General features: G+C 41.0%; 1 protein-coding gene across 12 annotated transcripts in view; it reads left to right on the forward strand.

Moving 5' to 3' along the window:
• The window catches only part of TNIK (TRAF2 and NCK interacting kinase), a 398,627-nt gene that overhangs the window by 308,377 nt on the left and 74,639 nt on the right, over positions 1-15,611 (forward strand). For all 12 annotated transcript variants that reach the window (XM_073578856.1, XM_073578860.1, XM_073578854.1 and 9 more), the window contains 4 exons: positions 2,896-3,132; positions 4,938-5,044; positions 6,456-6,619; positions 10,683-10,777. In XM_073578856.1, coding sequence (XP_073434957.1) covers positions 2,896-3,132; positions 4,938-5,044; positions 6,456-6,619; positions 10,683-10,777 — 603 coding nt within the window. The remainder of the gene's footprint in view (positions 1-2,895; positions 3,133-4,937; positions 5,045-6,455; positions 6,620-10,682; positions 10,778-15,611) is intronic.

The raw sequence follows: 15,611 nt of genomic DNA on the forward strand, positions 1-15,611 counted from the left end.
TTTGAAGCATGATATGTGGGAAAAGGTTGAAAAGTTCCTGGGGGCCGAATACTTTCACAAGGCACTGTATGTATATCACCGAATGTACTTGCATTATCAGTAATGCCCTCCTGCCCAAAATGGAATATAAACATATAGGCCGGGGCCACACTTGCAACTGCAATACAAGAAACTTGCGCTAGTCTCTTGCTTCAGTACCCGGCACTCGGGACCGGAGTGTGCGGCCACATGTATTTCTATGCAGCTGAACGCTCCGGTCTGAACCGCCAGTGGCAGTGCCGGGTATTTAGGCGAGAGACTCATGCGAGTTTCTCGCATTGCAGTTGCAAGCGTGACCACGGCCATAGGGAAAATGTCCCCTGATGTGTTACACCTCTGTATGTTTTATTTCAAGTTATACATAAAATTTGACCCCATTCAAGTTATACATAAAAGGTAGCAAAAAAGACTCATCAAAAATAATAAAGTTCATTATATATAAAATACTCTTAGAAGTCACCCTTCCTTTCTCATATCAATCTTATATATTACTTTAAATGATCTCATGATATAAAAAAATTATATAAGGTACGTAATTAATTTTCTGTAACTAAAATGATTATGCACAATCAACAAGAAAAAGGTTAAACATCACAAATAGAATTAGTTCCAATTCTCCCCCAGTTCAGGAAAGATTCAGTACACACCTTATGGGAACTGTTGCGGGGCCCGTGCAACATTAGAACAGTAAAATATTCAGAGCAATAAACTTCTATAGTTTATTATTTAAAGTTCTGCTATTATTCTGTAATAATGATTATAATATTATCTTCAATAGTGGTATTGCTGTCGGGCACTTAATCCGTGATTCCTTTTTGTGAATAGCAGTTCTGGTCATTTTCAGGAGGCGAGATAGTCACATAGCTGACATCACAATGATGATATTCCTGGTTAGTTTAGGACGCTAGGTAGCAGTTTATATAAGGGACGTAATATATTGTATTTTTGCAATTTTTCCAATTTTGCTACTTTTTTTCATAAAACAACGATTGGGTAACATTTTATGTATATTTTTCTGTCTATGTAAAGTAATTGCAAACCATACTCTTATGTTACATGATTTACAGACCTAATATTTGTATTGACAAGGTAAAAGCAAAATCTTGGTTGCAGGAACTTATTCTCTGCTCCGATGATACTAATACAAAAAATGTAAAAGAAAATAAAAAGGGTAGCGGTTTTGAGCGATGGATAGAAATGATCCATATTTTAGTAAGAAAGACAAATGCTACCAGTCATAATCTGATGCTTGTATCCAATGCTTAGTGAAGGGCAGCTAGGAAGCCAGAAATGATTCATATGTTTAGTGGTGACAACAGGGGCAGTGGAAACGGCTGAATGTAATCTAATCAATGTACAGTAACACAAACCTCCTACTTGAAAAGACCACTAAATACAGAAAGGAAAAATAAGAAAAAAAAATACACTCCTTACAGCAATGCAGCCATGCAGCTTTTATTCCAAATTAACAATTAGTGTTGTTCACTTTCAGTATCTCGGCTATATAAACATATAGGGAAATTACTGCCAAATGAATAGGTCGTCATTGAAAATGGTTTTGCAGCCAGGTTCGTTAATACGTCCTCATTCATCATATTCACACTGCTCTTTCCCCTTGATATAGTTGCTATTTATAAAGAAATGCAAAATAAGGGAAAAAAAACCTTTATCTCTTTCCAGTCTTTCCCTGGTGGTAAATGAAACGGCTGTGAACAATACGAATATGGCCTGTGTCCACCATCGAGCGTCATCATTTATAGCCTTAGCACCACTTTTCCTTATCAGTGTAAACCCAGGTTGAGACATAACTCGTGTACAATCGAAACAATCACATTTCTTCTCTTTGATCTGTAGATCTGACGAAAGCAAATAAACAAACTCCCTATTTCTCAAAGAAAAGTGTATTTCCCGTTTGCCTCAAGACATGAAAAGTCCTAACTGAGTGCATAACACTGAAAGTTTCAATGTAGAGACTGTTTTTTATTGATCTCCAATTATAGAGGACCTCTCTACTCATCTGACACGGCTGTTTTAACAAGAAGATTTCCCATAAAACAGGAATTATGAAGCCTGTTTTCCTAGAAATCTGCATTGTGATGTTCCTCTGTTGATCTTACGTTATGTAAGGCCTCTTTCACACATCCGTTTTTGACCATCAGTCAAAATCCACCAGTTTTTGAAAAAAACGGATCCGCCATTTTTTTTGGTGGATCCGTTTTTTTCCCCATTGAGTTGCATTACCGGCGGATCTTGACGGATGGCCATCCGTTGGATCCGTTTTTTTGCGGATCCGCCAAAATGTTTGCGTCCGCCGGCATGCCTGGACGGACCCTGCAACGTTTTTTTGGCTGTAGGATCCGCATTTTACAGTGCGCATGCCCGGAGAAAGGAAGTCAGCCGGGGATTTAACCCTGAAATCCTTTCTGGCGGTGAGAAAAAAAAATTCCCCCTCCCCCTCCCTCTCCCCCTCCCTCTCCCCCTCCCTCTCCCCCTCCCTCTCCCCCTCCCCCTCCCCCTCCCCCTCCCTCTCCCCCTCCCTCTCCCCCTCCCCCTCCCTCTCCCCCTCCCTCTCTCTCTTTCTCTCTCTCTCTCTCTCCCGGACTGCATTCAACAGATCCGTTTGCTTCCGTTACAAACGGATCTGCTTTCCGCCACTTTGGCGGATTTTCACTTGACAAGACATAACGGAAGTGTGAAAGAGGCCTAAGATAAAGTTGACAATTCAATACTCCTAAGGTATACCTGTGACATAGTAAAAAACAAGATGTTAACAGAGTCCAAAGGATGTTTTGTCAATGCCAATAAAAATATTGCTGCCTAAAGCATGACGTGAACTTCTACTCCTCATCTCTTTAGCAACTTCCAATGTTGGTGTCGGTGAAAACCCCAGGACCTTCCCTCTCAGCATCACAATCACTACATGAACAATCAGCAAAGGGCATGTCTGCATTCCAGGAAGGTATAGTTTCTCATCGGCCTGAGATGCCAAGGCAGAATTCAGACCCAACCTCTGAGAATCCTCCTCTCCCTCCTCGCATTGAGAAATTTGATCGTAGTTCTTGGTTACGTCAGGAGGAAGATCTTCCACCAAAGGTCACTATTCTAATGTTAATCTTTGTTATGGTGTGTTCTTCTGACTGTCATATATCATATTTTATTTCTTTTGTAGTAAATTTAAGAAATGCATTAAAAAAAAAAAAAAAAAAAAAGGTTAAAGGAATTTTCGGGTCATGAAAAAAATCTTGTAAATAGCAACCATTTTCTTCATCATAACATGGAGGATTTCAAGCGGGAAAGACACAAACCAAAGAGATTACACAGTGTAGTAGAAACCAACTCTAAAACCATTCTATACGTTGTCCTCTCAGATCTGTGTGCAGTATAAGCCTGCAGATGTTCTGTACTCCAACAACACATCGCATACCTCCCTCTTTTCCCTGTCTCAGGCGGGATTGTGTTTCACATGCTAGGGAGCAGTGAGTGCTAATCTTAGTGTTTAAGATTTGTAAGGAATTACTTCACTACCTTTCCACAGTAGTAAAGAAAGACAATGTCTGTAGGAGGGCTAAGGAATCTAGCAAGCAAGCCCTGGCAGCATTAAAACATCTGAATAATGACAGCATTACCTGTGTAGGATTCAGGCACATTAAGCGCTTAGCTATACTTTTATACACAGAGAAAACTCCATTAAAGAAGCTCTCCTCCCATCAAAGTTTTTATACTCTTAATATACTGCAGTCATCATATTATATAGCACTGTGTACTTCCAATTGCTCATTTTGCCTTTCTACCCAGCCAATTCTTCTCTTTTCTCTGCTTTATGTAGAAATAGGATGTCTCTTCTCCCTTCATTTATTTTTCCCTTCTTCAAATCCTGACTTAGCTGAAGCCTCCTCCTCCTGTCTGGGACTATTGCAGTGATTACGACTCATGCAAGGAAAATCGACCTCCTGTTTCTACACAGAGCTTAGAAGGATTCAGCTAGTCAGATTTAATCACATAATGTCATAGACCTAATGGAAAACTGAAAAATTAGCTATGTAAAAAGGCAAAATGAGCAATATGATGATTGTAATATATTAAAAGGATAAAAACTTTGTTGGGAGGAGTGCTTCTTTGACATTCACTTTCATTGAAAAAACTAAGGATCTCACTAGTCAAAATCCATTCTGATTGATCTATCCTATGTTAGGACCTATTGAAAATTATATGGTTCTGCCAACTAAATACAGAAAGCTCAGAATTGTAGAGAGGTTTGTGAAACAGAGAATTTGGTATTCTGTTCTGAAAGCCATTAGCTTTTACGTGTAAATATATTTCATAGGCTGTGGTCTATGAAATGCATCAGCACTTTGTTTTAATCTGAAATGCGTAAGTGTGTGCCCAACTTCAAAGGCAGCACTCACTCACCACCACATTGAATCAGAGCTTTATGCAAGATTACATGAATAAGAGCATTAATGTAATTGTTAACTACATCTAGCCAATTTTCTCCCAGCAAGATATAAAAGGAAGACATTATTCTCCACATAATTGAATTTGACACCACCTTCTTAATACCGCATACGGAGATCTCTTTTTGTTCTCATTGATATTAATGCTGGTTGTGTTGATTAATATTTATGCATCAGTTTTCTGTATCACCACAACACTCATCAGGGTAGAACCCCTAACTCTCCGGACCCCCATCCTGGAGCATAACCTCCACAGACTTTTCTGAAGGCCCACAGTGGTGGCATTAACGGCTCCCCAGAGCCTATAAATGTGTATATCCTTTGTGACTGTTACACTTCTTATATGTGCAAAGTGAGGGCTACCTCCTCAAATGTCATTATGTTTCTGAAAAAGTTTCATCCATATCTTATCAAATTCCGTGATTGAGATTTCTCTTGTTCCAGGTGCCTCAAAGGACAACTTCAATATCTCCTGCGCTAGCACGCAAGAACTGCCCTGGGAATGGCAGCAATCTCGGCAGTAGGCTGAGCACACAGCCCGTGAGAGCAAGGTGTGCCGTCCTCATGCATGTATTTTCAGAATTACTTAAAAAAATCTGAATTTATTTAATGTTTAGAATTAGGAAAAGATGCCTGTCTGATCACTGTCATAAGACTGAAAAATGATGGCATAATACACATTAAAATAGTGGAAACTAACCCATTCTCAGGAGGGTCCGGGACATTACATTGTGTTAAAAAGCATCCTGAATTAGTGTCTTTTATCACCAATTATTTCAGTATAGTACTGTTATTGAGTACAGTACTGGCATTCTTGGACATTTGTAAATGCAATGTATTTATGTATTGCTCTTATAATACTGCATCAAGGCTCCTTCATACCTAATCTCAGTTTAGAACACATGCTTAGCACGTCTATGGGGGAGGGGATGGCGGTATGAATAGATATGTTAGGTGCATGGCCACTTGGAAATGGAGCAGAGGTCAATGATGTGCACTACCATTACATTCATTCTTATGGGGGTACCAAAGACTAGTCGAGCTCAGCGATCTTCTATCCCTGGCGGTCCCATTGACACGTAGCTCTTCCTTGGATGCTCTTCTTTGGATTGGTGGTGATCACAGCAATCGGACCTCCCCCAGCAACCGGGAAGTTAACACGTATACCACAGAATAGGGGATACCTTTTTAAAGGGAATCTGTCGCCCATATTTAGTGATATCATGTAAAGATATCACCCAATTGTGCGTCCCATAAGGATTCTATTATGAATTTTTATTCCCCCTGACCCCGGTCCGGTCAGATGGGCGTGGCTTAGTCGCGTCACCCCCCCCAAAAGGCTTGGTGAACGTAATCTTCATCTGTGAATATCACAGATAACGTTGGTTTCCGCTCTAGCGCATTGTAAAGGCCTCCAGCGCCTGAGCAGTATGCTTTGCCTGGTACTGCGCACGTGGCGGTATTTTCCAGTGCGGTCTATGCCCCGGAAGTGTGTCAGGCATGTGAAGGGGAAATAAAAAATCCTAATAGAATCCGTATGGGACGCACAATTGGGTGATATCTTTACATGATATCACTAAAAATGGGTGACAGATTCCCTTTAACTTGTGAATACTTTATTTAATGTAGCCATACACTAACCATAACTAGACTGCATTTCACTGGATGGTCTTCAGCACTCTCATAAAAATAAATGGCACGTCAATGTGCATGATTAACCCCCACCCAATTCACTAGGCTCTTCAGGACCCTGGTTCTCAGAATCGATGGGTATCCCAGTGGTCAGGAAATTAACTTTCAAATATGAGAATACCCTTTATGAAAGAAAAGTCTACGGTTTGGTCAACTCTATTGAGATACTTACACCTATGGAAGGTATCGTTTCTTATATAGAGCTTAACAAGCCGCCATGTGTAAACATTAAAGTCTTTGCTTTATTTTTTTTCTCCGACTGATATCTAGTAATCCGGACTTGAGAAGAACCGAAACGGTCATCGAAAACCCCATTCAGAGAACTAGCAGCGGAAGCTCCTCCAGCTCCAGCACGCCAAGTTCACAACCCAGCTCACAAGGAGGATCACAGCCAGGATCTCAAGCAGGCTCCAGTGAGCGAAACAGAGTTCGAGGTAAGGTTGAATAGAAATCCTCCTGCCTGGCGGTCAGAATTACACCCACATGAACATAAACTACAGGCACTGCGAGTGAGCGGCTGGGCTGCGTTGTCACAGCTCCGAGTAATAACCGTGCCGTGCACTTTTACACCCACGTGCAGCTCTCGGAAGAGATTGTGTGCGTGGGAGCATTGCTCTGACTTTTGCCGTTAGCTTTATCTGTGAGCCAGTAGAACTTCATATGGTGCCAAGGTGAATTAGTTTAATAAAACCGTTTCCTTTTTTACAAAGGTACATGTTTCCTTGTGTTTGGCATTTCATCCCATTTTGAGCGCTTGTTTTAGAACGTGGAATCACGAAGTACTCAATGTACAATGTCTAGGGGTAGATCTGGGCGCCCCAAGAAGGGGGGTTAAACCTCTCAGTCTTATGTCAGAGCATGTCACATAAGTGAATTGTCTTATACCCTGTATGTAAACAAGAAAAAGAGACATACTATTCACCAGGGATCACCAAGATGCACAAATAGTATCAAAAGATTCTTTATTCAGATTGTCATAGAAAAAACAACACACACCAACAAGTAGTTAAAAACAGGACAAAAAGCCCCCATGAGATGTTATAATCCCCCTGAACCCAAACCGGTCAATCACATATATGCACCAGGAAGGAAGGATTATTGACGTGACGAGACATATTAATTAGTATATAGGTGTTGCCCTATCTATGAGCCTATATCTAAATAAAGCGTCAATAAGTAGGTAGATGGATTAGAAATAATGTGACGCTACTAATGGGCTAACAACCCATACAAGTACTACCCTGCAGATCGAGAGAAACAGCATAGGTCGGTGTCCCAATACAATAAGCCAAGTGCATAAGAAAGATGGATTTTGGCTCAAAAAGGCATATCAATTAGTACATCAAAATAGCTGAATCCATGGATCCATATATGAATAAAGGAGTCAATAAATGAGCAAATGAATTAAAGGTGGTATCGGAGGACTGTTGCTCCATAAATATTTTACCCTACAAATTAGACTATCGAAAAGATTAGACTACAAGAAATAGTGTGATAGATAAGGAAACCCTCTAACACAGAAACCGCTAAACCAGGGAAGCGGTATTCAATATGGGGGGTAAGGTACAGTAGATCACAATGAAAAGAGCGATACAAGTGCCTGAGAGATGTATAAAGGACTAGGCCAAGAGAAACTCTTGCAGGATTTACAGTAGCCACCTAGTGGCCAGTTGCCATATTAGGGTGTCAGAATTGGTACTTTGCCTTGTTAGGTATTTGTCAATTTTCCCATGTAAAGTCTGTTATTGGAGGTTTCCTCCTTCCTAGGCCTTTGGGAGACCACTTAAATATTATAATACTGTTGTTATTAATTTTCAGTATTTATCTGTTTATTCGCAAGTGCTCTCTTTATTGTGTTCCTTTACCATACCATGTCAATACGTGAGGGATTTCTACCTTATCTGTACAGGTTCTATATGTGATTGACCGGTTTGGGTTCAGGGGGATTATAACATCTCATGGGGGGGGGGTTTGTCCTGTTTTTAATTGTTTTTAACTAATTGTTGGTGTGTGTGTTTTTTTTTCTATGACAATCTGAATAAAGAATCTTTTGATACTATTTGTGCATCTTGGTGATCCCTGGTGAATAGTAGGTCTCTTTTTCTTGTTTACATATGACTCTTTTTTGACATACTCCATAGTTCATTGATATGTGATGGTGCCCTCCATCCCTCTCCTTTGTCTTATACCCTGTAGGCACGCTTCTACCATGCCAGCTAAATAATCAGATTTATAATGTCCTAGGGTATTTTACACAGGCATGCACTCGTTTGTCAGATGATCACTTCTTTTAGATGGGCCTAAAAATGAGCTCTGGTCACACATCCCCTTAGTCAAACAGGGACGTGCTGCCAGCACGAACTGGAGGAAAGAATAAATGAATGTGCAAGCAAATGTTGGAACAAAACCCTCCTGATTATTGTTAAGTCAATAATCAGAATAATTGAATTCTTTTTATCGTTTATCGATGCTGTTACTGGCGATAAATCTTGTAAAAAACGTCCTTTATTTTCTGGTTTGTTCTCAAGTGTATAACTCGGACATGTGCTGTCAGATTTGTGGTCAAATTTCTCCCGGACAGCATATTATTAACCCATGTTATCCATTAGGACTGTTAAAGGGAACCTGGCACAAGTTTTCTAATGTCTCAACTAAAAGTATCACCTTATTCAGCGCCTGTGCTGCACTCTATCAATGGCTCTATAACCCCCTGACTTCCCCTGTATAGCCCCCAAAAACGTTTTAAACTTCTTCTGCACTGTATGCAAATCCAGTCGGTCCACTCTGAGAAGCGACCATTCTGGGCTCTCTACCTCTCCCGGCTGCTGCTCGCCGTCTTCCTGCTTTGACATGGATGACGCCTCCTGCATCATCCACATGGCCAGGTGAACTCCCAAGGTTGCACAGAGAAATAGCCAGCTCACGCATGTGCACTGTGCTCTCCCATGTTGTGGGCAGAGCCGAAAACATCATGAGCCGGAAATACGTGTGACTGTGCATGTGCACTGGGCTCTGCCTTATTGTGGGCAGAGCTAAAAACATCAGTGTGCATGCGCACAGTAATGGAGCTAAATAGTTCTGGTATATGAGCCAGAAAGATATGTGACTGCGTATGTGCACTAATGTTTTTAGTTCTGGCTGCAGTAGGGCAGAGCATAGTGCGCATGCGCAAGCTGACGATTTCTCTGCACTGACTTCGGATTTTGCCAGACTATGTGGATGGTGCAGGAGGCGTCATCCATGTCAATCAAATCAGGAGGACAGCGAGCAGCAGCCAGGAGGAAGGGTAGAGAGACCAGAATGAACGCTTGTCGGACCAGACCGACAGAGTTAACATACAGCGCAGGAGAACTTTAAAAGGTTTTTGGGCAGTATACAGGGCATGGCTGAAAAATATGTTCGACTCCCTGCGCCTGCATTTCTCTCTGCTGTTCGACAGCCGCAACACATGCAGGTATTGCCTAACAAACAGGTAATCCACATGTGTTGCTGCAAGACATGCAGGCGCAGGGACTCAAACATATTTTTCAAGCGGTCCCGAGTCACTCTGTTAGCCCCCGAACATGCTTGGATAACGCAGTATCTGAGCACGTTTGCTCATCACTAGTCAATAACAATCTTCTCTGAGTTTTTTTTGCGTGTTTTACTCTTTTTCACCTGTATTTGATGCACTTTTATTGTTTTTAATGCTACTTAAAAACTTAGATTCTGCACTTAAAAATTCAACTGTGTTTTTTTTCCTTTTTTTTTTGCAAGCCTTTTTTTAGGCTCCACATTGAAGCTTGTATAGAAAAAGTGGTCAAAATTTGCATCGGCACACCTTGTTGCTCTTTCTGTTCTAAATAAGTTCAGCGTAATAGTTACACAAAAGTAGATTTATGATTGTCTCTTCTTTGGACACTGTCATGAAGACCAGAAATTCTTGCCCAACCTGAGGAGTGTGTACAAAGTTGAGGTCTTTGTTTTGTCATTCTTTAATTGCCGATCATTGCAGCTGTAGCCTTACTTATCTCAGTATATCGCGGGTTACAAAGTCGGCCGGAATGTCATTATCACCGTGTTTTTATTATATTTCTGTGTTTACTAAGAGGAGGGACAGGAACTCATCTTTATGGTGGTCATAATGTAATCCTAATTAAATCTGGTAGAGTAGAGATTAAGGGAGTTGACTCCCTGTAGAAAACATTCTGTTCTTAAAAACCACAAAACATTACTTCCAATCGCCAGATCCAGTGCCTTGTATCCCAGTATACGTTGTGCTGACGTCACTTAGACCACGTTGCACCCCGACAAACAAAAACCAGCAGCCTGAACATGGGTCTCAGTTGTTTTTAAAGATACTCTTCTAGCTGCTTTAGTGATCTTTTCCTCTACAGTCACACATTATATTCTTTATCGTCTAAAGTTTCTCAGAACTTTTCCTTTTCATCACATGTATGGAGTGTGCAACACAACATGTAAAGTAGAAGCAACTTAGGTTTGTCTTTCTCTTTGTAGCAGGTAACCATAAACCTGAAGCCTCTCCAGTCCTGCCGCACGACGGACCTAATGCAAAAGCTGAAGACAATATGACACGGCCGAGCCGACCCGCTGTAGGTTTATTGAACATTTCTCTTTTTTTTGTCACATGCTGTCATAATCTCTCTTCTCCACAAGGTGTCCTGTTGAGTTGTAATTCACAGTTTAAGGACAAACGGCAGATTGCCTATTATTGCCTAATATTTGGTGATCCGAAGATGCGCCACATACATATACATTCATATTCTCCAGCTCAATTTTGCATGCATTATGCCAGATTTATTAGAATTTTTAGACTGTTTTTGCGCCTCCCTGTACAAAAGGGTGCAATTTTCTGTGGCAGACACCTGTCTATATAAGTGTTCACCAGGTACTCATTACACTACATTATGGTTGTGCAGCTGAGCTCCAGTGTAAGTAAATGTGATCTGAGCTGCAGTACCTTAGAATGGCCACGACACAGCGCTACCGTGTCCCAGCTCCCTGTACGGAGAATGTTTGGTGGCTGCAGCTCAAGGTATCATATTATATAGTTATATGTAGTATTTATAATGTGGCATAAGCACTGCTTGCATCTTATGCACAGAAAAATGAAATACAGGATGTAAAGTATTTTATCAGATATAAGGATGAGCGAATAAGTGCTTACCGAAATAGCTATAGCGCTTCCCGAATAGCTGCATCAGGAACCTGGATACCTGGAGCGCTCCCAATGATCAGCGATCAGCACCGCAGCTGCAGGTGTCGCGGCTGTGTGACAGTCACAACACATGCATGGAGAACCCGTTTGTTGTGACTGTCACACAGCTGCGGCACCGAACTGCTGATCATCGGGAACGCTGCAGCTATCTGGGTTCTCGATGCAGCTATTCGGGAAGCGCTATAGCTTGCCGAATAAGGAGGGAGCTGACGATGTTCGCACATCCTAATCAGACACTGTATCACCATTACTGAGAATGATGTTAGTGATCAGGATAAGATGAATTAGAATAATGCAATGTTAGCATCTTTAGTGCATTTCTCTAACGCAGAAGTAAAGGCCCAGTGGGAATCCTAATAATTGACTAATGTGACTGCAGGTAAATGGAACTGATGTTTACTTGATTATGACTGTATAAAAAGAACTGTTGCCGCCAGATTAATCAGTAAATGTAATATTCATCTTTGACGCTCTTCATTTGCCTGGAGAAGTAACACCTCACCAGTGGCTGCGAGGATCGTAATGAACGAAATGTCCATCAGATCCTGTCCAGTGACTTTTTAAATCCTTGATGTCATTGGTTAAACATAGAATCATAGAATCGTAGAGTTGGAAGGGACCTCCTGGGCCATCTGGTCCAACCCCCTGCTCAAAGCAGGATTTGCTAAATCATCCCAGTTAGATGTCTGTCCAGCCTCTGTTTGAAGACTTCCATTGAAGGAGAACTAACCACTTCTCGTGGCAGCCTGTTCCATTCATTGATCACTCTAACTGTCAAAAAGTTTTTTCTAATATCTAATCTGTGTCTCCTCCCATTCAGTTTCATCCCATTGCTTCTAGTCTTTCCTTGTGCAAATGAGAATAAAGTTGATGCTTCTACAATGTGACAGCCCTTTAAATATTTGTAGACAGCTATTAAGTCTCCTCTCAGTCTTCTCTTTTGCAAACTAAACATTACCAAATCCTGCAACCTTTCCTCATAAGACAGGGTTTGCAGACCGGTCACCATTCTGGTCGCTCTTTTCTGAACTTGCTCCTGTTTGTTGATGTCTTTTTTAAAATGTGGTGCCCAAAACTGGACACAATATTCCAGATGAGGTCTGACCAAAGAGGAGTAGAGGGAAATAATTACTTCACGTGATGTAGTCTGTATGCTTCTGTTAATACATCCTAGAATTGCATTTGCCTTTTTTGCTGCTGCATCACACTGTTGACTCATATTCAGTCTGTGATCTATTAGTATACCCAAGTCTTTTTCACATGTGCTGTCACTTAGCCCTATTCCTCCCATTCTATATATGCTTTTTTCATTTTTATTGCCCAGATGTAGTACTTTGCATTTCTCCCTGTTAAAAACCATTCTGTTAGTTGCTGCCCACTTCTCCAGTTTATTTAAATCTTTTTGAATCCTCTCTCTCTCTTCTCTAGTATTAGCTATCCCTCCTAGCTTTGTGTCATCAGCAAATTTAATCAGTTTACCCTCAATTCCTTCATCTAAATCGTTGATAAAGATGTTGAACAATACAGGGCCCAGGACAGAGCCCTGTGGTACCCCACTTGAGACATTCTTCCAACTGGATGTGCAGCCATTTACGACCACTCTTTGGGTCCGATCACTAAGCCAGTTATGAATCCACCTAACAGTTGCCTTGTCCATTCCATACTTAGTCATTTTTTCAATAAGGATTGTATGAGAGACTTTGTCAAATGCTTTGCTGAAGTCAAGATATACTATATCTACAGCATTTCCTTGATCCACCCAATCAGTAATACCGTCATAGAAGGAAATTAAATTAGTCTGACATGACTTATTAGTTACAAACCCATGCTGACTCTGTTTAATCACTTCATTCTTATCCACGTACTGACATACATGTTGTTTAATAATTTGTTCAAAGATCTTTCCTGGTATAGAAGTCAGACTCACCGGCCTATAGTTGCCTGGGTCCACCTTCTTCCCCTTTTTGAAGATAGGAACAACATTTGCTCTTCTCCAGTCTTCTGGCACTTCTCCTGTTCTCCAAGAATTTTCAAAGATTATGGAGAGGGGTTCAAAAATTTCTTCTGCTATCTCCTTCAGTACTCTGGGGTGTAATTCATCTGGACCTGGAGACTTGAATTCATTTAGGTTAGCTAAGTGTTTCCTCACTATCTTTCTGTTTATAGATATCCTGGATTCTTCTATTCCCTTAATAGGACAGTGAATAACAGTTGATGTTACATTTCCTTTCTGAGAGAAAACAGATGCAAAATAGGAATTTAAAAGTTCAGCCTTCTCAACATCCTGTCTTACCATTTCATCATTTTCATCCTGTAAAAATCCTATAGCATCTTTGACTTTTCTTTTACTTTTGACATATCCCCAAAATCCTTTATTATTGCTTTTGACATCTCTTGCAAGCCTCAATTCATTTTCAGCTTTAGCTAATCTGATTTGTGCCCTGCAGGACAGCATTATATTCTTCTTTAGATATGCCTCCCTCTTTCCATTTTATAAACATTTTTTTCTTCCTTTTTAGCATGTGCTTAAGTACTGTGTTCATCCATCCTGGTTTCCTTAAATGCTTCCTATTCTTCCCTCTTTTCGGAATTGTTAACAACTGTGCTTTGAGAATTTCATTTTTCAAGATTTCCCATCCTTCCTGGACATTTTTGTCTTTAAGGATATCCAGCCATTGGATCCCTCCAATTCTCTTTCTGAATCCCTTAAAATCTGCCTTTCTGAAATCTAACCTTGACGTCTGAGTCTTCACAGGTCTTCCGCCTCTAGTTATCCAAAATTCTAAAATAGCATGGTCGCTACCACCTAGGTTTGAAAAGTTGTCCCTTGTCATGACACCTGACACCTATGCAGAATCCATTACCGATATAAATCGTTAGTGGTAGTTAAAGGGATTGTCCAGTACATAGTTATGCATGTTTATGTGTGTATATATATCGTCTGTTGCCTGAGCACATTACCACTGCGTCCAATGACATATCAGTGGGTGGCCACTTTAGTCACCTGCTTTGTGTGGGATCACTAGTGATCACTGGCTGCAATGGTTACGTGCCTAAACATCACAAACGTTCTCTCTGGCACTAGTGATTGGCCACATGCTTAGATGGATTTGGATCGGCTGCCTTGAACTGATAGGGATGTTCTCAAGTTTGGAAGATATTCCACATCCAAGTGATAGGCGATAAACTTACCAATCGCTGGGGTGTGACCGCTGGACCCCGACTGATTTTAAAAACTGAGGCTCTGAAGAGTCTAATGGGAAGGGAGCAGTCGTTGATCATTTGCATTGATGCTCCATTCATCCCTAACGGGTCCTCCGGAGGTAACCAAACACGACACGTCCATAACGATAAATGGAGCCTCAATGTGCATGATCAACTACTGTTCCATTCAAATTAGACTCTTCAGAGCCCTGGTTCTCAAGATTGAGGGTCCCAGCATTTAGATACCCAGTGATTAAGAAATTAGTGCCTATCACATGGATAGGGGATAACTTCCAAACTTAAGGATACACTCTTTGTTTCATTGCAGCCATTTGGTAAATTCAAAAAATTTTATTTCTTCTCATTAATGTACACTTTGCACCCCATCTTGACTGAAAAAAAACAGAAATGTAAAATTTTTTGCAAATTTATTAAAAAAGAAAAACTGAAATATCACGCGCTCATAAGTATTCAGACCCTTTGCTCAGACACTCATATTTGAGTCACATGCTGTCCATTTTCTTGGAGTCTAGCTGTGTTTAATTAAACTGATAGGACTTGATTTGTAAAGGCACACAGCTGTATATATAAGACCTCACAGTGCATGTCAGGCCAAATGAGAATCATGAGGTCAAAGGAACTGGCCAAGGAGCTCAGAGACAGAATTGTGGCAAGGCACACATCTGGCCAAGGTTACAAAAGAATTTCTGCAGTCCTCAAGGTCCCTAAGAGCACAGTGGGCTCCATAATCCTTAAATGGTAGAAGTTTCACAGTGGTCTCCGTAATCCTAAAATGGAAGATGTTTCTTAGACCTGGCCATCCAGGTAAAATGAGTAATCGTGGGAGAAGAGCCTTGGTGTGAGAGGTAAAGAAGAACCCGAAGATCACTGTGGCTGAGCTCCACAGATGCAGTAGGGAGATGGGAGAAAGTTCCACAAAGTCAACTATCACTGCAGCCCTCCACCTTTATGACAGAGTGGCCCGATGGAAGTCCCTCCTCAGT

Source organism: Dendrobates tinctorius, unplaced genomic scaffold (genome assembly GCF_039654945.1).
Source record: "Dendrobates tinctorius isolate UK_male_01 unplaced genomic scaffold, ASM3965494v1 ptg000060l, whole genome shotgun sequence".
NCBI lineage: Eukaryota > Metazoa > Chordata > Amphibia > Anura > Dendrobatidae > Dendrobates > Dendrobates tinctorius.